At 30.7% G+C, this 26,627-nt stretch overlaps 1 protein-coding gene and 1 long non-coding RNA gene across 2 annotated transcripts; one reads left to right on the top strand and one right to left on the bottom strand.

Annotated features, from left to right (window-relative positions):
• Nucleotides 1-1,161: 1,161 nt before the first annotated feature.
• LOC142323810 (uncharacterized) lies at nucleotides 1,162-12,024 on the bottom strand. Its single transcript, XM_075364052.1, has 2 exons — nucleotides 11,855-12,024; nucleotides 1,162-9,472 (listed from the first exon to the last, which is right to left on the bottom strand). The coding sequence occupies exon 2, from the start codon at nucleotides 9,456-9,458 to the stop codon at nucleotides 8,934-8,936; it is 525 nt and encodes a 174-aa protein (XP_075220167.1). The 5' UTR covers nucleotides 9,459-9,472; nucleotides 11,855-12,024; the 3' UTR covers nucleotides 1,162-8,933.
• Nucleotides 12,012-26,492, top strand: LOC142323811 (uncharacterized). The gene is made up of 3 exons (XR_012756166.1): nucleotides 12,012-12,215; nucleotides 13,441-13,634; nucleotides 26,345-26,492. It is a non-coding gene; the product is annotated as an uncharacterized LOC142323811 (long non-coding RNA).
• Nucleotides 26,493-26,627: the final 135 nt, after the last annotated feature.

Here is a 26,627-nt window from a genome sequence, read left to right as displayed (position 1 = left end):
TGTTTACACTATTACATCTAGCCAAAAAATTCATATATGCTGCACAATGTGCAACTGATAGGTGACATAATTAAATTTAGAAACAAATGACATAAATCATATGGGTATCATTTGTAATTGTTTTACTTACTGTGTAAATAATAATAACACTTCTTTTTCATGGCTATTTATCAACACAAATAAATTATAGTTTATTTGGCAACTTAACTACTGCAACACATTGTCTTGCATTGTTCATGCACATGTACTTATTGCAAAATAGGAAGGACAATTAGAAAAAAATCTGAGGCTGACTGGGAAATTCTGACTTCATATTTGAAATCAGCACCTAAAGATACATCACTTTAAGCAAATATTGACTATTTAACAGAATCATTGTTCACCAGTATAATAATAATAATCAAAAAAGTACCTGTTCTCTTGAAATAGGATATACTTCTGAAGACCTTCTAGTTTTTTCCACATCTTTAATATCAGCTGAAATACCCCGAATTTTTTCCGATCGCTGTCTTTTAAGAATGTCATAATGTAAAGATTCACGCAAAGCCATATTTATATTTATTAGTGATATACTATTAAATAAAAATAGATTTAAATTTTATCTGCACATATTAGTTTTGTACGCAACTTAAAAATCAGTACTACTGTAACTATAATCATAAAGTTACAATTTTATAATTTTTAATCAAATTATTAAAATAGTATGGCTAAAATAAGGAATTGACTTTTGATTTATTATGAACATAAAAAATTAAACAACAATTTTTACATTTTTATCTCATCTATTACTGCCTGATATATACATTAATGCCATACATAATATGAAAATTATACCAACTAAATTAACAACTAGTAATAAGTTACAGTTTTATATTTTATCAATAAAAAACAACTGATCAACATCAGTAAACTTTTAAATTATCTCTTTTTATAAATTAGTAAAAGTTTTAAAAGCATTTAAGGGTTTTATGAATTAAAAAAGAGAAATGTAACACACAAATTCTTTTATTTTTAAAAATTAAACATTAAATTTTTATAATTAAAATACTAATTTTAATTCTTAACTAAAAAAAGTTAAAAAATATAATTTTATATGTATAAACTAATATTAAGAAATTCAAAAGTAATTTTTTTTCTTTATAAGAAAAAGAAGAGAAATAAACATATGTTAGAATTGATCATCACACAGAAATATACGTAATTTTATTTTAATTTTTAAAGACTAATTACTTACAATATTATATAAATAGTTTTGACATGCTATATTAATGTTAAAATTCAAATTAGAAAATTATATATATTATTAGATAACTATTATAGTACAACTAACTTACCAGAAAATAATTATATACATATTTTGTATTAAATTTCTCCTGCATTATAAGAATTGGTCAGCCTAAAGGCACATTTGGCTTAAAGAAAATTACAATTACCTGTTGTGCAAATCTTAAGCAATAATATATGAGACAAATGTTAAAATTAAAAGGTTAATAACAACTAATAACCAAGCTGTTTTGATAACACTATGTAGGCACAAAATAGACTGTAGTGTCTGTACATACCTGGGTGAAAAATTTGTTCATTAGATTTTTATGAACTGATAATGGAAAAATTATTCATCTATTAAAATGTAAATTGATAAGCAAAGTACAATTTTTAAACTGAATGCAAAGCTACTTTAGGAGAATTCTAAATAAAGGACTGAAATGCATTATATGTGAATATTATTTACCGTCTTGCTTGCTTCTTTGAGACAATAAAACTGCTTGCACCAAACAGTCCTTTTCATTTTTTTACATGTATAATCTATTTCTCATAAAATTTTATATTTCCAACTGCTGTAACAATTTTTTTGATAAAACTTTAACATAGTTTTCAGAACAATAATATATATACAATTTTAAAATCAATAATATTACAATTAGTAGCTTAATTATCTTGGATAGTAGTAGTAACATTTTTTTTTATCCCGAATATTAAATTTGAATGAAGAAATAAATAATGTGAGATATATCAATCGCACCAGTTGTACTTGATAATGCAAATGTGGTATCTGATAGTAATATCTCAAATCTTGTGCACAACGACTGTTTTTTTGAAAAGTGTAGTGTGTGTGTTAATAGTGAATGATGTTCTCATGGATGCAAAATTGAGTTACTTTTGTATACATGAAAATTTCATAAATATTTACAATGAAAATGATCAATTTCATAAACATTCGTGTAAAGATAGACACTAATAAAAATCAAATGGTTTCATAAAGTCATTTTTTAAATTATTTAATAACTGAATTATTTTATCAAAAGTTCTGTCATGACAGTGTAAAAGTAATTTTTTCATACACAATCCTGTAAACAATATTACAATTGTTTAGATACCTTTATCCCTTTTTTGTCTAGAAATTATGCCAGCTACCACTATGGCATAGAACCATAAAGTTAGGTACCATACTTTAATTTTAGTAAAAATGATTTACAAGTATTATTAGTTATTAAATTTATATTTTCTATAACTGTATTTAAAAATTATACATCTAACATTTATTCCATTAAAACATAGAATACTCTGCAAGTTTTCTCCTGATTAAAAGTGAAGTACTACTATAACTAAGATAACAATATTTTTTATTCTAAATTAACATGAAATACGATTTTCAAAAACAATTCAACACAACTTAAACAGAGTAGGAACACCACCCAGTGTCAAAAGCACTAAAATTCAAGGAGTCAGGAAGCGCTGTCTGATAAGGGTGGAGTAATATGTAGGGAGTGGAACTGCCCATTCATTGTGTAATCTGTGAATTTACAAATCCCTTTCACTAGGCCACACAGTTCTGTACAAATGGTTACAACTATGTGCATGCAAGATATAAATTATTATGAACCAATTCCATTATTATTACCATTCTGCTGTGGAGATTCTTTTCTGAATTAATAATTATTATTTGAAACTTATTTTCCGTTTGGATGAGGCAAAAGTTTCAAATTGGTAGAATGGTGACAAATTCCAGGGACAGTTCAGAGCTAAAAGCTCTTTTCACTTTTTTTTTTTTACTGAATACAAAATCTCAAGGACGGATTCACACTGCATTGATGAAATAATCTTTCTTAAATTGCAAAAGATAATAGAAACACCATCTTAACACTACCACCAACTTAACACTACAAGATTTCTTTTGCTAGAATCATGTCAAAGATACATGAACTTATCTCTAACTGAGAATAATATCCATAAACTGTCTAATAATGAATCAAGTAAAATAAACTTAACTAATAAATAATTTAAAAGTATCTTTAATGTTAAATCTTTATTTATGGTGTTTTTATTAGTATTTATATATACAATATGTGCATACAAATACACTATCTACAATAACCAGATACTTATAAATACGTACAAAAATAAACAAAATATTACAATTGAAAACTAAACAGTAGCATACTATTGTAATTATACTATTTACATGACTGCCCAAAAAGGAATGCAATGTATTTAGGGTGTATGTATCTTTGTTCCACCATAGCAGCTCAATGGCTCAACCGATTTAGATGTATGACCTCGCATTGGAATCATTAAGTTACTGGAAGTGACATAGGCTACATAAACATGTCTAAATGTTTAAATAAATTTATACTGCATACAAATAACGCAGCAAAATCAATACATCAAATGAAATGAACAATATCATTCCAAGATATAGATAACAGGAAGTTTAACCAAGTCACATTGGTATAGCCTTTGTTATGGCAATGGTCTGAAATTTAGGAGCTCCGCACTTCTACATTGGTGTGTAATGCAGGCTGGACATCCTTCTTTTTCTGCAGACATGTTAACAAATTTAAAACTTGTTTATTTAAAAAAGCAAATCTTATTAATAGAAGTAAAATACATTTTCCAGTAATATCATTTTACAACACAATACATAAAATTTAAAAAGACTAACATGCTTATACAAGAATACTCAGTCGTAATACAAATATTAAATAACTTCTGGCAGCATTTTATTATTTATAATATTTGTTATAATAAAATACAGCACCATTAACAACTGATAGAGCTAATGTTTTATATAAGTAACTTTTCTTAAGATACATACATACAATTAATCTTTTTTGTCTTTTTATTGAGTATTTTCCTCTGCCAGCTTAAATTTCTTTCAAGTAAAACCCACTTTTTTGTGAATACAAATATAGATGTTCATTGAAATCTTATTGCGCGTTTCAGTATAATTATTTTTTATCAACAGGCAGTCTATTTAACTGCATTTGTTGCTAAACTAAAATGTATATCCCAAATGTAAAACTATAAATCACAATTTTTACCAATAAATAATTAGAACCTTATAATAACCGATTTCAGAATTGATAACACAATCAAATGTTCAACTATTCGTAAAGATGTGGTCAATCTAAAAAGATTATTATTAAAGATTTGGTTACTAATGAATAAGAGAGAATGGATCTAAAACCATTTTGGTTATACCTACAATAAAGTATGCAGTTCTTGTAGTACTTGATATCAATTTCCTGCAATGTTTGGGCTGGAATGATTTATTGGGAAAGGAATAACAAAATTAGCTTTCTTTTTCATATAAAGGAAACACTTTAAACATAAAAAGAAAAATGCATGTATTGCTCAAGGAATTGCAAAATCTACCTCCACACAAAAAAACTCCATGGAATATCTAAGTATGTCTGAAAAATTTCTAGAATTATTAGAAAAGTTATAAATGGATTTACACTAGTTATTCTAGCTGCTAAACGATTATGATAATATAATATTTAATTCAAACAATAAATCTAAATCCATGTGGTAGTTATCAAGAGTGAAAGGGTTTGAAAATAAAACATTCCAGATAACATCACCATAAATATAAAAAGACTTAACCTTTGTTTGCACATCCCTATCCTGATAGCAAAGGAATTTAATAATTTCTTTTCCAGTTTTTCAAACACTCATTCACCATGAGTTTTGTTGATGAATAGTATTTCTATTTCCTGTTAATACTTTTATTTTAAATACATAAAGAATAAATAATCTGATGATATGCCTAGTAGTAATTTTAAAGAAGTTATAGTTGCTATTGTAATTCCCCATACAAATTTAATTAATGAATTTTTAGAAATGTTGTTTTTCTCCTAGCTTCTTTAACATTTCTGTTACTTCTCTCCTCGAGTAAGATTAAGCACTTAATTTACAAAATTATAGGCCAATGTTCATACTTTTATATTATATTTATATTGCTTATATTATTGTTCATATTTTTGAAAAAATTATGAAACATCAATTTTTCTTGAAAAGCATACCATATTAACGACTTTCAGCATGGTTTCAGGAAAATGTCTACTGACAAGCCAATTTCCCAGTTTTTTTGGAAATATTTCAAATTTTGTAGTAATAAAATGATTCCATTTTCAATTTTTTGCCATCTCAGTAAAGCATTTGATTTAGTTCCACATTTTTTAATGATGAAAAAGAGTAGCTATGGTATTACAGGAGCTGTCCAGTCAAGAAGGCGAGGGGTGCTCCCATGTTGAATTGTTCCCGACTAGGGAAGCCAGCCAGCCAGCCACAATTGTAGGACGGAGGGGTTGTTCTGCAAATAGATCTGCGCAGGACTTGTTGCTCAGTCGAATACATTTTTAGTTGACATTGAGGTGGCAGCTATCAAATAAATGTAAAGTTTTGTTTGTTGTTTTTCTTTCATATTAGGTGTAGGATTACGGTCAGGATTTTTGTTGGTTAGTTATTATTTATTCTTGTAGTTAGGTGTTAGAGAACATTGGTAGTTTGTTAATATAGTTCTGGTTGGTGATTTATTTGGTTTTGTTGGGTTATATGTTAATGTCTTTGTTGTTTTTAGTTGATGTTTTGTTTTCATCAGTTCTGTTTTGTTTCTATTTTACATGTGTTGGACAGATGTTTAGTTTGATTTGTTGTGTTTTTGTTTTCTGTATTAAGTATAAGTTTTGTTTGATTAGTTATTTTGTTTTATTGTTAATAGTTTGCTGTTCGGAGTTTATCGGTATGGTCTTGTTTAAGACAAAGCGTAATGTCTGTTGGATCTGTTTAGGTTTAGTACACTGATGGGTAAGTCGCATCTTGACTAAGGCCAAGACTGCAAAATGTCTTGAGGCTTATTGAAGACAAGCGATTGGATTCATCACGTGGCAGGTGTCTTCCCCTTTGCGGTCAAGATAAATAAATATTCACTAATAAAATTATTTTACCACAAAAAAAAATTTGGGGGAATGTCGGTAAAATTGGACTTAGTGGATAAAATTATTAAGTATAAAACAATAATGAACAATGCTGTTTTAAAAATAATCATATATGAATGAAACAATGAGCATAAAAAAATTTTCTTAACGTAAATTTAATCACTAAAAAATTAGCATATTCTACTTCATTGCTGAAATTAAACGCAGCTTTATGATTAAACCTGTCACTTGTAATAAAGTTCCACATTAGCAAAATATATAAAAAAAAAATACAAGTTATAATAAAAAATCATAAAAATAAAAGTACTCTACCATGAATTCTAAGAAAATAATGAAGTTGTTAACAAGTAAATTTGGATCCAGAAAATTTTATAATTTTATTATTATACTAAAAATAATAAACAAAAGATTGCCATAAAAATTAGTTAACAATAAAAAGTTTTGGTTATAAATAATGTTTATAATGATAAAACAATTTAAAAATTACCAAACTATACAATAATGATAACATGAACAACAATAATATTAATTACAAGTAAGAAATTGTCCATAAAACATTTAGTCAACTATTGCGGAATAACATTATTTCAACATAATTTAAAAAAATTTTTTTCTTAGATCAACTGATAGGCAACAATTGCCTATACAACTGTTTTATAGCCTTCGCTGGAGTAGGTGGATCTCCCTTTCCAAATAATTTTATTGTTTTAAAATTTATTAAACTTAACTCTGATCTTTGGTTACCTTAAAGCATTTAAGCAAAAACCAATTCAGTCTTTTCAGTGTTTGTTTTTATATTCTTAACAATATGTATACATAAGTCTAGGAAAATATTTTTTTTAAGTTCCACAACAATATATTGTTTTATTTTTGCATAGTCTTTAAGACCTTGCGATACAGAAAATGTGTAATTAGTCTTGTATTGTAAAAACATCAATGAATTTTTTTCCAGACTCAATGCTGCTGTGACCACTAAATAGAAATCTTTGTTTACTGTATTATTTCTAATTTGCACAATATACCATAATAAAGTCAAAATATTTTGGTTACAGTATTTCTGAACTACTTCTCTCTTGGAAGTTCAGTCCAGTAATAACACAATATGCAGAATTTGGTGGTGTTACCTCATAAACGATCAAATTCTAAACAAATATCTTTCTCGTATATTACATTTCACTTACCAGTGTTGCAGATACAGTATGCAAAATATACAGTACTGGAGCTGTTATTCTGTATTATTTTTATTTCTATAGTACAAATGTTCAAAATGTTTACCACCATGCTGTAGGCACTGTTCATACACATGCTGTGTATGCACAGCCTGTGTGACTGTGCTGCAGTTCTGTCCTTCTGTTCATTTTCTTTTAATAATAAAACTATACACTACAATGAACCCGCACCACTTTATAATATAACCTTAAAATGTACATAACCTCACACAGTGCCACTTGGAACTTGATACTGGGCAATAAGATTACAAAAACAAACTAAAACTATTTAATTGGTTGAATGAATATCTACTGAGCAAGGCATTATAATAGAGGCAAAACCAATCAAAATCATTTAATTGTAATATTAATATTGTGCAATATTATTTAATCAATTTTGCCTGGCACAGCGCTGTAATGCATTCATGAAAATCAGATTAAGGAACTTGATGGATTTTTAGTAGATAGGGCATAACTTATTTACTAAACTTGGTGGTATAATTTATATGAATTTTATAGAGCATCCACTTACCAATGTGAATATTGACTATCCAAGCGTTTTCAGATTAGTCCTCCAGGGATTACTGAGATTAAATTAATTTTATAGTTGTGCATAAGAATAAATGGGAATTAATTATTAAAATTTTAAATTATTAGTAGTATATAACTGTTACCATACTTTAGTGGTTATATATCATATCTTGAGCTCCCTCAAAAATTGTAAGATATAAAAATGGGCAATATGTTTATATGTAATATGGACTCCTCTTATCATAAGATTTGTCTTTTATTGTTGTGATCTGTTCTCTTGTTAAGTTACAACTGCAAAAAGACAATTATAACACAATCTTCTTTTTCTGTAATTAGTTTAGTTTTGAGAAAATTCCATTATTACTATTTATTATACTAGATACTAAATAAATTATATTCATTATAATGAAAATCCATTACATTACTTTCAATTTTTCACACATATATATATATATATACAAAAAATAAATACATATTTATTTTGAATGTAACAGCAGTTAAAACAATAGAAATAAAATTAATATTAAAAAATTGAACTATTTCAGCATATACTTACTAAAAGATTAAAAAAAAAAATCATAAAAAAAATTAAGAAACATATTCAAATAATGGTAACAACTAAAACAAAAATAGATAAAATTATAAAAACTACAGCTAAATTAAAAAATTGGCAAAAAGATTTTAGCTTAACCTACAGAATCCACCAAATCAATGAATAATATATTTGTAAATTAAAACTGATCACAGCCAGATCATACAAAATTAAATATTTATAATCACGGCAAATTTTCTTTTACAAGAACAAGCAATCCAAATATTTTTGCATTATAATTAACATTAATTCTTCAATAGAAAAAATTTAGAATGTAGAAATATAAAATTCATTCAGTAAAATACATGACTAATATTTTTGCAATTTGATTTTTTTAAAGTTTGTCATTTTTTTTTTTTAAGTTAAAATAAAAAATGTACATCAAGTAATACTATTTCGTGAAATATCCATTTCATCTAATTTAATTTCAAGATCTTTTAACGATAACTTATAGTTCTTTGATCTATTTTTACCAACTTTATGTTTTTGAATTTGTGCTTTACGTTTATTTTGTTTCGTTTTTGTGATAAAATTAGAAAATGTAATTGAACGTTTCACTTTTGATGTGCCAATTAATACAACCGAACCATTTTTTTTAACAACAGGTTCTTCAAATATTGTTTCTAGGTGTGTATTTCTTCTCTTTCTCTTTTGTAATTTTGGTTTTTTATTTTCAACATTATAAAAATTCACTAATTCATTATCATCATTGTTGTTTTCACTGATAGCTACTGATGTTCGTTTCTTAGGACGTAGAAAATACCTTCTGTTGCTACATTCTGTTGATGCAGCATTAGTTTTAATTGGCTGTTTTATCTCTTTATTTACAGATAGTTCAAGATTTTTCATATCTTCATGTAGTGAACAGTAAGGTGAATCTATTACCATTATGTTAGTAAGTTCCATATTTTAATTCATACCTAAAAAAAATTGATAATTTATTAATACAGAAATAAGATACTCAAGTACTAAGAAAAAGATTTCTTTTATTTAAGGTTTCATAGATTATTAGCAATTTTTAAATAGAAAAACTATGAATATAATATTATTATACAGTACAACAAAGAAGTCCCCATAACCTTCCCTAGAATTAAGGTGTTGGAAATTGTGTATTCAGTCCTTAAGAAAATCTGGTACTTACATATTGACGCCACTGCAGCTACAGCTGCTGTTTAGGTTATGTTGACTTCATGTACGGACAAATCGTACGTATATCAAAATAACCTAACTAAATATAACCTACGCTCACTAACCTCTTATAATTAGCATTAAATATGCATAATATATACCACTTATTAATAATATAACCTTAATGTTATAACACCGAAATCCGATTGACTACTTTGTTTTTAAATAAAGCTGTAGCTGCAATGGCGTTAATACGTAAGCACCGAAAATCTCTGTACAGTGGTTGGTATCCCTGCTTTTGAGGTCACACAGGACATCTACTCACTCTCTTATTTGGCAACTAAGCCATGGGTGATGTGAGTGGACGCAGTTATAGCGTTTAAGAGCAGTTGGTGACATGAATTTGGATGCACAAGCATGCGACAAACAACGCTAAAAATATTGAATGCATTCAACAAGGATTTGCCTTGTAAAGCAACAATGCTTGATGGGGAGAAATGTCCAATTGCTTCCAGCGGTATTAGACAGGCCATATAGTAGATTAAATAAGTCAAGAAAGTAAACATGTCACCATTACCAATTAAATCAAGCTAAAGGTGTTCATAAAGGACATCAAAATTTATATACATGGTCAACAATTCATGTTCATATTGGAAAAAAAAATGAATGAGAAACTGTTTTGATCTTGATCAACATGTAAGAATGAACTACTGGTACGCAGTATAATTTACCCTGCAATGCTTTATTAGCACGATTACCAAATCTGATGTTCTATAAAAGTGTTGTTTTCTGATGAATGTGCAGTTTAACGTGATTCAGGAGCCGGGAATGTGGTTTTCTGGGCTGAAGAGATAACTCATTTCAGATGTATCACAAATTCACCAAACATCATGTTATGAACCATGATACTGATAATTGTTTAGTATATAACTGAAAAGTACATGAATAGCGAGTGATTGTTTTTATTCAGAAATATGGTTAATGCACTAACTTCAAAGAGAAGGGTATGACAGAATGTGGCTGGATACATAAAGATGCACAAATATGGAGGAAACCTTTCGACTATAAATCTGGAGATGATTTACAACCCTTCAAGGAGGATGTGAAGGTGCATGAATGATGACTTTAGCACAACGATGAACACAAAAATCCTCTGTATAAACAATTATCAAGAACAAATACATAAAAATGTTCAAAATAGGTATAAATGCACAATGTATATTTGTCTAGAGGTACAGGGGCCTCTTGGATGTATTAGTAAATACTTTTATTTTTCAATGTATAAATTTTATCTTGAATGTCTGTTTTTAATATGATTTAATTTACAGGATTTATTTTCACATTCTAATATAAAAATAATTAAATTTATAATAACCTACATACACACACAATCATTTACAAGAGCAATAGCTTCAGTAATGTTTCTAGGAATGAAATTGTAATTAAATAAACTTAATTCTAAATTATATGGAAAGGCAATTTGCTGCGGCTATATTTCAGCTCGTCAATGTGAAACTGTCAATGAAGGAAAACATGCCCTTAAGTTAGAATAATATTCTTTCAAAACCCTTATAGAATGCGATTTCTTAAGTGAAAGAATGTACACGGCAGGTGAAAAAATTATAATAACTGAAATTTAAAATATTTACAATAGGTAGCATAATTTAAATAAATACAAGTGAGATCATGGATTCAATAATTATTAACTCCAGAATAATAAATAGCAATAATTAAAACTACAATTCTATGGCATCTAAATGCACTTAGGATAAATATACATTATGAATTACAACAAAATCAGATCATCACACAAATGATATTCAAGAGTTATAACATTAAAAACTGAAGTACAAAATATAAAAGTAACACAAGATAATGCAACACGTAACCTGCACATCAATTAAAATTTGGTGGACTAGAAAGAAAAGTATTAAATTAATAAATTAAATAGTTAAGAGTTCGCAAGTTTATAATAGAAAATAAATTTAAGAAATGAATACCAAAATTAAGTAGTACGAATTCTAGTAAAGGAATTCAATAGAAAGTGGTATAGTCATCGAATTCAACCATTTACTTTATGGGAATTGCAGTAACTTACGCAAAGTATATTTTAATTTTTAAAAACTTCACAATGCTAAAAAAGGAAATATATTACCATGAGATTAATCAATTACCTTAAGAAGAATGCGAAGCATAACGTTAGAGAGCCTGGTTTTAAACGAACACGACAACTGTCCCATCCATATCAACAATGAAACGCAACCGCATCTAGTAGGGAATTTTAACGTAGCCTCAAAATAACGGTTTTCTAACCTCAATATAATAAAAAAAATTTCGTTCAGTTTTCATTCACAAACGTTAAATGATAGAATGAGTTTACAATTTCCTCAATGCTATGCGATCCTAAGTTGTTCACGCTCACCTTTTTTTAATCATTTATTACCTTCAATAACTTCTAATCAAATTACTTTTATTTTGTTGTGTATCAAATAGACGTCTGTATCTTCAGCAGCAGTAACACCACTTGTTTCGTTGGTACGGTTATGTGAACTGTATTTATTTTTTACCGTATTTTAATTTTATTTAACTAATTTAAAAATAAACATGTATTCATTATCTGAGAAGAAATTACATTTTTTCTTTTGTTTTACTTGGAGAATTACAAACATAGGCTTTTACATGAATTTTAACAGGAAAAATATTAAGTTTTTCGAAACTGGATATGTCACTTGCTGAGTTTGGTAGTTTGTTAAACCATAACAGAATCTGCAAAGACAATAACAGCTATCTGATGTAAATGAATTTATTTTATAGATGTTGTTAACAAAAGTCCAATGTTTATTTACTTTTTTAATGAAAGCTAAATTTTATGACAATATTTGCTTATAATAATTTTTCTGTTTGTTGTAGCTGGTCATTTAGTATTGATTAAGAGATATGTATTTAAATCGATGACAGTATATGTAGTTCCCGCATAAAATACACAAACTATTTATCCAATAAAATACAAAAATGTTTCATACCATGGTCTAGTTCATAGTACAGGTTAATATTTTGATAATGACATGTTAGCAGGCTCCTATTATAAGAGATTAAAGTATCTTTGCATATGAATAAACTCTTAAAAATTAATTTAATTAAAAGAACTCATATCTTCATTCATGAAAATATGCTTTTTTCCAGCACCTTCAACAGTAATAGTAGACAAAACACTGACAAAATCAAATTGTACAATATATGTAATAATATTTCCCTTAACTGGTAGAGTTCACCAAGGTTGTGATTTTTTACAATTACGAGATAGTAAACAGCTCTAAGTAGGTTCATATAGGCAAAATCGCTAATAAAAAATCAATGAGATGCAGTAACTCTATAAATCACCACACCTCAGTACAGATACTGTGAAAGTCTAGCTTAGACTTTAACATCCATGGAAGAACCACAAAACAACCAAAATGAATGATTTAAAACACCTTCTAAAAAGTAGGCACTGTTCTGTCCACAGTCTTTCAAGAGACTTTAGTATCTTTGTCCAGAAAGGGAACTGAACATTACTGATAGGAATTTTGTGTTGATCCACTCAAATGTATGCTGCAACAGATTGCTCTTACACAATATTAAAAAAACTTTCCCTAAATGAATTGAACCATTTATATATTGAACTGGTGGATTGTATATTATTTCACAACAAAAATGGGTAGTTAATTTTGTTTGTAAATGGGTAAATCAACTAATTTGTTTTTCTTTCTTATTTTGTTAGATTCAGTCTTACAGTTCCTATGGATGGAAAGAACATTATTTACAAGCTGCTTACATTACACTACATTATAAATGATACATTATTATGTACAAGGTACCAGTTGCTTACATGTGTATAATGTTTGTTACACAGCCAGAGTCTATTCTGGGCAGAGTGTAATATTTGTAGGCTGCATATCACCTGAATTTCAAAAGGTTGGTGTGCTGTACAGATCTTCTTTAGTTTAACAAGTGTATATATATAACACATTTTCACAACAGAAAGGTATACATTAATTTATTTTATTAATGTAATTTGCTTTACACTGCTGAACCCCATATTTTTTATGGCTATGATTCATGTTATGCACATGAGATACAACTTTGAGTTTCTTTGTCCGAGACTAATTATACAGTCAGTACTTGTGAATAAAGTGAAGGTGTCACATACATTTTGGTGGACTTTGCATACTGTTATACAGTTGTATATTCAACCTACTAAAGAAGACAATTGGAAACCACTTCAATAATCACTTTCCTTAGGAAGTCTGACATGGGATCTTTAAAATTCTTGAAAATGCTGCAATTTTGAAAGCAGTTTGTTATTACTCATTCAGGTTATCTAAAAAACCATTATTGTTATGGCACCTAACGTTCAGATATATTGCAGAAGAGGTTATTTCTCAGAAAGTTAATAAATAATGTCAGTGGACCTAACTGATTGTCTTGTCCATTATGTCCCTAATAGAAATAATACCATGGCAAAATAAAACAAAATAAATGAATTCAAAATTTTGTATCACCATTACAGAATTCTAAAAAAAGGAAGAAGATAATATGCTAAATTCTGTATTATTTAAGAAAAAAAAAACAGAATTCATGGAGCTATAAACACCATAAATGACAATATTCCTTATCAAATATCACCAACAAAAGAGATTACTGTGTGAACAGATAAAAAACATAACATTATCACATTTAGATAGTTAGAGGGATGTTCAATAATAATTAACATGACAAACTGATGTACAGAAGAAATGATTTATTCAATAACAATGAAACTTACACTACTTTTCAAAATAGTCTCTAGCAACATTTAGACACTAGTCCCACTGTTCTGTGAACTTTCTGATTCCCACAGCACAGAAGTCTTTACTTTCTTGTTTGAACCATTTTTTTGTCGTTGAAATTCTTTGAACAAATGAAAATCGTATGGGGTGAGGTCTGGGCTGAGGAGGATATGGCAACAGCTCTCCCAACTTGACTTCTCAAGCATTTCTCCTGTTCTCTAAGTGATATGGAAGCATGCATTATCATGCAAGAGAATCACACCTCTTGACAGAGTGCCCTGACGTTTTTGCCTTATTGCAGGTCTCACTTTCTCTTGGAGCATGTTAAAACGGTACTCACTGTTCATAGTACGTTGTTCTTCTAACTGTTAATTCATTCTACATTGTTCTTTCAATTGGGCCTTGCGAGTCCCAGAAGATCTCAACATCACTTACTGGCTGACTGTGAGTTTTGAATTTTTTTTTGGTGGGTGAATCTGGGTGTTTCCACTCAAGACTTTGCCGTTTGGATTTGGGCTTGAAATGGTGTATACACATTTCATCACAGGTTATTATACGATCTAGAAAGTCATTAACTTCTGCTTCAAACTCTTCTAGCTTAGAACAAATGCAAATCCGAATGTCTTTGGGCTTGAGTCAACTGTCTTGGAACCCATCTCAAACATATTTTACTTAATGTGAGAGAACACGATTCAGCAGATCATGAATGACTGAATGCATGGTTCCAACACTTAATATTACACAAACTAGCAATTTGGGAAATTTTGACTCGCCTGTCTTCCAGAGCGATGGAGATCAGTCACACTTGTTCTGCACAAATTAAACTGTTCCACCCATTTACACACGTTACTGCAGTTTAAACACTTTTCACCATACTGTTTCAACATTCTTGAGTAAATTTCTGCCGGTTTCACACCTTCTGATAGTAAATATCTTATCATTGGATATTGCTCTTCCAGCATACACGTTTCAAGTGGAGCTGACATTCTGAAATCAACAAAAGAGGTTATGTTTAGATTAATTATGATCAAACATGTGATTAAATGTATTCCCAAGGTTGTCAACTTCACCCTCAAAAGGTTTCATTGTCATTGAATGAACTATATCAATATGTCTAATTAATTATTGAATGGCCCCTTGTATCTGATTATGGCAAGAGAAAAATGTGTGAGTATCAGCAAGTGGTTGATTTGGTGCTGTTTAACAAATAACTGATGAAGAAACTCAAATAGTTTCTGGGAACTTATTCCAGGGCTAGCTGAGGAAGAAAAATAGAGAATTAGAAGGGGTTGAGAAGAGGTGACTAGTATTAATAAAAATTATGATTCCACTCATAATTAAAAAAAAAAGTATTATCCAGAAGTACTTTCAAATCTAAATAGCTCATTTACAAGTTAAACCAAGCCTACAAAGTAAATGCTTCCTCCAATCAGTTTTCCAGTTACTGCTGGGTCTTGGTGTATAAATTAACAACTGCAATCATTGCTACAGTTTGCAAGGCCTGATATAGCTGCAAATGTAGTGCAATGTGAGTGAAAATGTGAGTAAACATGTAGTCATGAACAGACTCATGTCAACCACTCCTGAGATATATGGTTTATTGAAACCTAACCACAAAAGAGCATTAGTATCCACAGTCTAGCATTCAAATCCTTATAAAAGCAATTACTGCCTTTACAAGGATTCAAACCTTAGAACTCTTGACTTTGAAAATCAGCTGATTTTACAATGGTAAGTTTAACCACTAGACCAATCTGGTGAGTTATATATGACACTGTAAAGATTAAATCATTCCAGTATTGGACAGCAAAATTTACATTTACACTCATATCATGAGTGTAAATTATTTGAAATTAATATGGTAAGTTTTATCTAATTATTGTGTTTTGGTGATGTATATTTAATTTAATAAATTATATATATATATATATATACACACTGTATATAAAATCAATATTTGCGAAGGAACATCCTGTGTGCAGGTATGAGTCATATTTTGAGCAGCAATGAAACAAAGGGAATTATAGATATCTTAAAAATATTATCATAACATATTAAATATAGACAGTAGAAAATAACCTTTCAGGCAAAAATTAAATTGTATTTGCTGAAATTATCATTTCAGCAAATACTATACATAGAATTTATAAATACAATATACTCTTATATATATGATTACAGACAGCATACCTGATAACTAAGTTACAGAAAAACATTTTATACAGAACCAAAGACTACCAACATTTTTTAATTGAATAGGAAATTGAAAACTTCAGAAGATATAATCCAACAAACTTATCTTTTGTGACCTTGGCGAGATTGATGTAGAATGATCAATTGATGTAGAATGTAACTGAATAATTTTTCCAAGATATACCTTTATTGTCTTCTACATACATTTATGTTAGTAAGAGTATTAATATTACAAAAATATTAGATAGTTATAGTCAGTAATATGGATCACAACAGATAAATGAACATCTATTTTTATTTATATACAATAGTAGTTTCTTAATATATATATAGTTGCCCGATTGTTAGAATACAGAATTCTTGAAACAAATGTTTCAAACTGTTGTTTTGAACAGCGGGGTAATGTTGTTTGGTTTCCCCAAGGTTACTTTTAATATATGCTTTTGGGTAATGAAGACTAATTACAGTGCACATTTGCAGCTCCATCCCATGCCCTTATAACATATAGTAATACTGATTTAGCATGTGCAAAGTAAATCAACTTGCATATTCTGATATCTTTTAATTTGTTTATTTTATCAAATTTAAATATTAAGTATTTAAGTTTAAAACAATAGAAAATGCATTTAGTTAATGCCAGTACATGGAAACCTTAATATTAATAATAAGTTATAACTATATTCAAAATTTAAGGAAGGTTTATTATGAAATTAGTTGTATAAAATGTCTACTTGGATTCAGATCTTTTTTTTATCTAAAATGTTTTTTCTATACTTTTTAAAATAAACATTTTTATCCCTTGTAGATAGTAAATGAAAACAAATCTTATTAAATAAAAAATTATAATTTTTTAGTTATAAGTATATAAGAATAATAAGTTATATACTTATAAGTTATAAGAATAATTTGTTGTACAGTAAGCTTTCTTTTGTTTTATACTACATTATATATAATTTATATTGAAAACATTTTAAATAAAAAAAATACTTTAAAAATAGATTTGGTATATGCATTTATTTTGTAGAGTTGTTTGTTTTTTCCAGCTACTCCCAGATCCCAGGTCTGGGTGTGTTTGTATACAGATTAGTAACTGCGATTTTAAATTTATTTTTATGATCCCATCTTAACTGTAAGTAGTAACACCTAGCTATTTTACATGTGGTACTTTCTCTAATTTCTGGCACTGACATGATGAGTTGTTAGTGTATCACAATTTGATAAGTGCACAGTTAAATTATTAAAGTTAGTTGGTTGATCACGGCTGGTAGGGAAAAGATCATAAATATACACATATGTTTTTTGGTGTGAAGTGTCATATATGCTCTGTGAACCAAGACTTAATGATGCCAAGGCCCAGTTCTGTTATTTTTTTTAACTGAAATTATACTATTAATAAACAAAAGTACTAAGTAATAGTACTTTTTCAGAAATTATTATTAAATAATTCAAGGCAAGAGTTATCAATAGGAGTAGTAGTAAGGAATTGCATAAGGAAATTTAAAGTAAAAATTTTTAAATTATAATGAAAAATACCAATAAACCGAGATGAAGACAATAAGTTGTTAACGATTACAATTTTTTTTTAACAATACCACATGATACCTTACATAGGGTGTCTGGGTTAAAGGTATCCAAAAGTAATGGCCTATATTTAGAAGACCAGTCATCATAATCTCTTAAATGAGGGCTGAAGTGAGAGGAAATATCTCCAAGATTTGTTCTGAAAACTCTCAAGGTCAGCGAAATATGGATGCGCAGGCAAGCTGACTCACAATGCAATTGTTGTCAGTCGAGATGTGAACCCCATAACAAAAGATTCAGTATGTGCTTTGATTAGCAGAGTTTCAATCAGTTATGGTATGTATGAACTGAATATTATATTTATCCTTATACACACAAGTGTATTTGTTGTCAGCGGGATATGACTTTGAGAGATTGGAAATTTGATTTCACATACTGCAAATTGTCTAAAAGTTTCAGTTAGTGATGAAATGTGGATTGTGTATGCATTCACTGCCAGTCCTGTAAAGTCAAGTAGGCGGGTTAGTTACAAACTGCAAAGTCTTCATTCCACTGTTCATAAAAGGCTTCATTGGCGAGCGTACAAATTATTACTTCTTCAGCGAATTAAACCAAATGATTGCTGCCAATATCAGTTTGCTGTAGAGGTAAAGCACCATCTTGAAAACAGCTCTAATTATCTTGATACACTGTTATTTAGTGATGAGGCAACCTTTCATACATGTGGGAAAGTTAACAGACACAATTGTTGAATTTGGGGTACTGAAAATCCCCATACAGTAATTGAAAATGAAAGGGACACACTGAAAGTCAATGTCTGCTGATTGCATAAAAATGGCATCAATGGCCAATTTTGTTCATGGAACTCACTGTGACAGGACACATGAGGAACTAGTTTTTGGTTTTCAAAAACCATGATTTTGAAGAAAACTTTCCCCAATGTTGGATCAGATGAGGAGGTCCAACTGCATGGCCACTTAGATATGCAAATATCACTCCTTTGTACATTTTTGCTTGGGATTCATTAAAAGTTGTGTGTACCAAAGAAAGGTTGAGATTTGGACAATTTAAAACAGAGAATTGTTGAAGCTGTTGGTCTAATTATGTCGCAGATGCTCTCAAACACCTGGAAAGAGTTAGATTATTGTCTAGATGTCTGCTGAGATACAAATGATGCACACATTGAACTTTACTACCCTACATTAAAACTTGGCAAGTTTACTGTGTTTATTAAAAAAAAGATTATTAAATTATATTAACTGATTTTCTTATAAGCTGTTACTTTTGAATACCTTTAGCCTGGACATTTTGTGCAATAAAATAACAGGAAATGTAATATAATATACAGTTATAAATAAACATACACGAGGGTGGTTTGGAAAGTATCCTCAGTTTGGTTATAAATAAAGAACCTGCATACATAAAAATATTTTATTATATACAACTTAAAACTACAGCTTTTAACTATTTTTCAACATAGTTGCCATTTAAATTCAAGCATTTTCCATAGCATTTCACTAACTTACAAACACCCTTTTCATAAAATTCAACCACCTGGGTACCTAGCCAACCTTTCACAGCATTCTGAAATTTGTTGTCATCAAAGTGCCATTTCTTCATGTGAGTGAAGAGATAAAAATCATTTGGCGCCAAGTCTGAGCTGTAAGGGGATGAACAAAAATGTCCCATTGGAATTGATTCAGAAGTTCTTGAATTCTTAGAGTACTGTGAGGACGAGCGCTGTCATGTAAAAAAAAAAATCCTGGATGACAGCATATGCCTTTTGTAAACAGACCATCAAAGCAAAGGGAGTAACTTGATGAAGGTTCACAACTATTGCTAAAGAAATATTAGGTGGAATTGTTGAAGCCATTGTCTACTGAATTTCTGTTCAAATAATGGGTGGCATCCAAAATGAAGGATAGTGCGAATGAAATGTAAGAATGTCTAAAAACTATATTACATGAGGCAGCATTGGAGTCTCTTGGTAAAGTGGATTTCACATGTAGAGCTTAAGCTGGTGGAGTCCAGCAATGGAAAGATTAGTAGAAGAAAAGAAGAGATTATATGGAAAATGTTTGACAACATGAAACCAAGAAGACAAACATCATTATACCAGAGCTAGCAGAGAGGTTAAAAAGGCAGTAACAAGAGTTAAAAACGATACCTAGGAATGGAAATGTGGCGAGGTTAAGCATGCTTGGTAGGAGCAAGAAGTGATGAGGCCTGGAGAGTGATAAAAGTTTGAGGCAAAATACATTATAAAAAGGTTAACTTGATGACTGGTTTAAAGATGTGGCTGTAGTATTATGGATAACTTTTTCTGGAGGATAGAGAGGAATTCCAAGGAAAAGTGTTTTTTGTAGGCAGGGATCCAGCTGAGGAAGAAGTGGATAAAATGATGGTGGGAGACGTGTGCTGTGTGATTGCAAATACTAAAATTGGAAAATTAGCTGTCTGAAGATCTTCCAATTGAGCTCTTAAGAAAAGCCCTGGATCGGTTCAAATTACTACAAATATTTTTAATAAGTGTTTAATTAAAGATTATGAAATTCCAGATGATTGAAATTTAATTTTATTACTCCAACATATAAAAAAGGAAAGAAGACAGATTGCAAAACTTATTGAGGCATCAGTGAAATGGCAACTGTTGGAAGGTTGTACTGGTGTGTTATTAAAGATAAATTAGAAAGGGTGATAAGGATCTCAGAAGATCAAAGTGGATTTACTGCTGTTGGTGGTCATGTGATAACAGTTTTGTACTGCAAAATTTAGTGAAGGAATATGGAATCACTATTGCATGGCATGAACCTTTTGAAACACGAAGTGGTAAAATACCAAGAATCCTTCTCTGGGGCGTTTTCATAATATGTTTATATGAAAAGCAAATATATTTTGTAAAGCTTGGAAATGAATGTTACATCTGAAACTTGGAAATGAATGTTCAAATGGCCTTGGATAGGGTTGTTGTTTCTGTCAGACTTTATCTAAGGTGTATGTATGCTGATGAAGTTTTAAAGGAATGAAAAACAAAATGTGCCAAGATGGAAATTGATGTGGAAGGAGAATACTTGCATAGCCTTTTGTTTGCTAATGACCAATAGTTATGGCATCATATGTACACAATGCTGAGTATATGATGAGGATATTGACAGACTTAACAAGAAATGATCTAAATTTAAAAAAAAAGTAAATTACTTACCAATAGGAGTGCCAGGACAAAATTTGTAAATAAAAGGATAAGCAATTTTGTTATGTGATGAGTACAGATATTTAGGAGTGTTAATAAATAAGCAGGGCAATAGTCAGAGAAATAGAAGATAGAATTGCACAAGGGTCATCCAGCTGTTGAATTCAGTTCTGTGGTCTAAGGAAATCTGGAATGAGACAAAGAAAAGGATAAGAAGTTTCATCCAAACAAGTGTACTCATGTGTGGTGCTGAAACATGGGAGATAATGGAATGGAACAAAAAGAAAATTTTAGCTGCTCAGTGGATTTCTGGAGAAGTTGTCAGGTTTTAAGACTGGATGATGTATGAAATGAGAAAATTAGGAGGTTGGATGCAATCTGTACAATAATAGATAATACTAAGGAAAAAAGATTAAAATATAATCTTCTGTGAGGAATGGATGAAACCAGATTGCCAAATAAGGTGTTGGGTGGGTTGAGAAAAGATTTTTTTCTTTTCTGGTAGAAAGCACACTGGTATTATCATCACATGACATGACATATTTGTTGCAATAAACATAACGTTATCACATTTTATGTTTTATGTAATTAGAATAATAAAATTTTCAACAATTACACGTCAATTAGCATTAAGAGCTGATACACACTAATTAAATTAAATATTTGAATATAAACAGACAGCCTTAAGAAATAACAACACCAGGTTTAAAATTTCTTTATCGTTGCCCAGGATTTTTCTAATGCTTCTGGGCAATTTATATTTAGGACATAAGGCCATGCAACATATGCAATCCACATGGATATGATACACAGTCAAGTGGCTGTTGCATGTTATGCATATTGAAGTGTTTTCTCCTGGTGTTACTAAGGACTCGCAGCATATCTAGAAGTTTCTACTATTTTGTTTTTAATTGTGTGACCTACATAAGATAGCTAATAAATGTAAAACCCTTTCCTGACATCTTGAGTAGCTTGCATATGTCCTAACTGCAATCGACAGAGGACCACTCCTCTTGGCAAACCTTTCTGCATGAAGAGTCCCATGGCAACACAGTATCTTTGATACATTGAAGTTTGTTATCAACTGTAGCAGTCGAGTTGGCAAGACACCTTGCCACTTTGCCCAATTAGTGTGTTTTACACAATTAAAGTCAGATGTAGTAATACGAGCGGTAAAGGACGGCCAACTACATGCGTCTTTCTTTAGCAGTTCATTACTTGGAATTTCCATATGGTTAGGGATCTAGCAGAAACTCACTTGTGTTGCAGTGGTTCAGCTCAGCGATTGTATTATAGAGCTTGGTAATGAAAGGATGTTTAGAATACAAATTTTCTAAAGCTTGGAGAGCGCTGCACGAGTCACTGCAGAAAAGGATATGGTGGTATTTTGAGTCAACGATAATCAAGGCCTTATTGATAGCATACAGTTCAGCAGTAAATACACTTGTAATTATTGGTAAACCAAACATATACATTCTGCCGTTAACAACAAATGTGCATCCAACGGTATTATTCTGTTTTGATCTATCTGGGTTTGTCTTTGAGAGAATATAGTAAAAATTTTGCTGAAAGACAATAAGTGGTGTTGATTCTTTATTGTATATTGAAAGGTCAAAGATAACATTTATAAATTTGATTCTCCACAAAGGATATGAACAGATATGTTGGAAAAACAGAAGGTGAGTCAATATTTATAAGGTGTAGTAAATGTCTGGTATGGGCACCCATAGGTGCAGTGATGCACCTATGCATCTGCATAGATGCAGTGGTGCATGGATGGTCTTCATACCTTAGTAAATTAGGATTCACAATGACTACATTAAAAGCCAGGTGATTTGGTTGCCCTTTAAGATGTGCAAAGTAAGATGCTAGAAGTTGGTCCAGTCTATTCTGAAGTGAAGGTTCACCGCACCCAACAAGTATGCTAGTGACAGGGCTTGATCTAAAAGCACCTGTAGCAAGATGAGGAAAAGCATGATGTATGGCATCCAACATCTTCAGTGTGGTATGATGTGCTGAAGAGTAGGCGACACAACCACAATCTAAATTGGAAAAACTAAGGAATAAAAACACAACATACATGATCGATCGGCTCCCCAAGTGGTGTTGCTAAGGACTCGAGGCATATTTAGAAGTTTGGAACATTTCGTTTTCAATTGTTTCACATGTTTGATCCATGTAAGACGTATATAAAAAAATAAAACTAAAAACGTAACATCAGAAGAAATAGAAATTAGTTCTCAATTAAGAAAAATTTGCAGAATGAAAGGGTCTCACAAGCAAGAAAAAATATACATTATGTTTTCTCGGGTGAAAAGGTGCTTGGTCCAAGGTGAACCTTGGACCAAGCTTCAAGGCAATATACAGTGTTCTATAGTAGTCTCTCTGCTGTGGCTGTTGAATGGGACATAATATACATAGCAAAATCATCAACAAATAAAGAACATGAAGCAGGTGGTTGCACACATTTAGTAATACTGTTGATGGCTATAGCAAAGAAGGTGGCACTTAAAACACTTCCTTAAGGCACTCCATTCTCCAAGGCAATGATTGGAGAAAGAATCTTCAACACGTACACGGAAAGTTCAGTCATTTAAGAAACCCCTAATAAAAGTAAGCATAATGCCCTTGACTCCCCATTCTATAAGGGTGTTTAGAATACCACATCACCAGGCTGTGTCGTACACCTTACTGATATCACAGAAAATAGCAACGAGGCGCTGGTGGAAAAGGAAAGTATTTTGAATAGCTGCTTCCAGTGACACTAAATGGTCAATGGATGATCTTCCTTGGTGGAAACCACACTGTTCTGGAGATAAAAGGCTATGCCTCTCTAAGTACCATGTAAGTCTGCAGTTCACCATTCTCTCCATCACTTTGTATAAAATGCTTGTCAAGGAGATAGGGTGGTAGCTCCACCCTATCTTTACCAGAATGGCTTCTGACCAGACTGTTGGGAAGACTTGTATGTACAATAAACCATTAAAATACATAATAGGTGTTATAGTGCTGAATTAGGAAGGTGTGACAGCATAGAGACAAATGTCAGGTCCAAGGGAGGTGTCACATAAGTTTTTAAGTGCATGTGACAACTTGTTGAATACAAATGGAACATTTAACTTATCAACCAAATCATCTATGTTTAATGGTAATACTTCCATCTGTGTCTTGTACCTCTGAAATTCGTTACTATATGATGAAGTGAGAGACACAGAGCAGAAAGAATCTGCTAAGATAGTTGTCATTGCAGATGATGAAAGGTTCAGGTTCATGAAAGAAGATTCATGAAAGTCCGCCTTCATGAATAAGCTTGAGAATAGATTGAAGTAATCTGTAACTTGTACCTCTGAAATTTGTTAGTGTATGAGGTGAGAGACACTGAGTGGAAACAATCTGCCAAATCAGTTGCTACTGCAGAAGATGAAAGGAGTTCTTTGTGAATGAGTTCGAGAATAGATTGTTATGGTGATCCACAAATTGGATGGAGCTTCTTCCACACAGTAGACGTGGGAGCAGCAAGCGAGATGGTGTCCACATATTTTGTATATGACTTCCTCTTAGCATCTAAGAATACCCGACTAGACATCGCTCTAGCCTTATGGTACAAATTTAGATATTAATTTGTAAACCTACGGTTAAATTTACACAGTTCTTGCTGTCTTTTCCTAACAGCATTTTGGCAGTCATCATTCCATCCAGGAATGGAGGGAGATCTAGGGTTTCCAGATGTTTGTAGAATATATCTATTAGCAATCTCAAATACCAGGGACGTAAAAGAGGTAAGTTGATCAAGGGCATCTGTACCATTGTCATCCTGTAATAGGAAGGCTTTATGGTAACCGTTCCAATTTGCCTTCTCAACAATCCATCTCCATGGCCGTTTTTTAACCTAGTAGTCAAACCAGAAGCAATAATAATTGACCTGTGGTCACTGTTGTAAAAGTTCTCCCACACAGACCAATTAAGACGAGGGAGTAAACTTTATGACCAAAAGGAGAGGTTGATGTTGGACAATGTACCAGATGATAAGGAAATGAATGTGTATGAACCACCATTCAGTAGACAAAGGTCTTGTCTTGCTCTGTATATCATATTTCCTTAAGAGAAGCAGAATGACGAGCCCCAGGAAATATGGTGGGCATTGAAGGCTTCTACTATTAACAACAGTGATGGGATTTGTTTGAGGAGATTTGATGTCTAGAGCATTGAACTCAAGAGTTTGGTGAGAGACACAATTTGCAAATATGCAATTTGAAAGTGATTTTTACAGTAACAGGAGGAATGGTGGTAGTTAGTGGTATCCTTGTAGCTGACACCTCATTCCGCATGAAAATAGCAACTCCACCACTCTCTGCACTGTCTATGAGACAGTCGTATTTCTCACAGAAAAAGCCTCTTGAGTGTTATTGCTAGAAGATGTATTTCTTGGAAGCATATTATTAATGTTTCATGTGAGCGCATCACTACTCAAACTCAAACATCTTCAATTCAGGACTGAAGACCTTGAACATTCCATAGAATAATGCACATAAATATAGGTATAGATAAAGAATTACAGATAAATATATAAAAAAAAAGCAGATGCTACTGACACGCAGTGGGGAAAATCGCCAATATAAATGGTAATGAGTATAATCTGAAATATTAACAAAATATTCATCAGTAAGCTAAATGAGTTTAAACTGCAATGCCGATTAATAAGTCTGATCCCATACAATTTAATATGCCTGCAGTTTAGTACACTAATACTTTTTTTTACAATATTCAATTAAACAGTTAAAATTTTATACATACACACATTCACCTGACTTACTGACACCACATATGAAAGAAAGTTCTTTGAAATTAAGTTTTTCAAATGGAACCATCTTTTTTCCTGATATGAGAAAAAACAAACTTTTTTTAAGATTATTACTTTTCAAAGATAAAGAATACAAAATTCACTGTTTCAGAATTACTCATGCAAACAAAAGCAACCTGAGCCATAAATGAACTTCATACATCTGTACTGTGTGCAGACGTTCCATGTTTCATTATAGTTTATAGATTCAACCTGAGTGCAGGAAATACTAAAGAAAATACACTAGAGCTGAAAGTGTTACACAGTAAAAGAAGCAATCTTATGCAAGATTGCTCTTAGGAAATCAAAAGAATACTGTTGAATGCTCTTAGGCATTCAAGAGAAAAGGTTAAAGAGGTAGCTGTTGCTTTAAATCATTAAACTAAGAAAGAATG

The sequence above is a fragment of the Lycorma delicatula genome, chromosome 4, assembly GCF_047948215.1.
Source record: "Lycorma delicatula isolate Av1 chromosome 4, ASM4794821v1, whole genome shotgun sequence".
NCBI classification, from domain to species: Eukaryota; Metazoa; Arthropoda; class Insecta; order Hemiptera; family Fulgoridae; genus Lycorma; species Lycorma delicatula.
The sequence above is the reverse complement of the archived record's forward strand: the minus strand, read 5'-3'. Positions and strand labels throughout refer to the sequence as shown.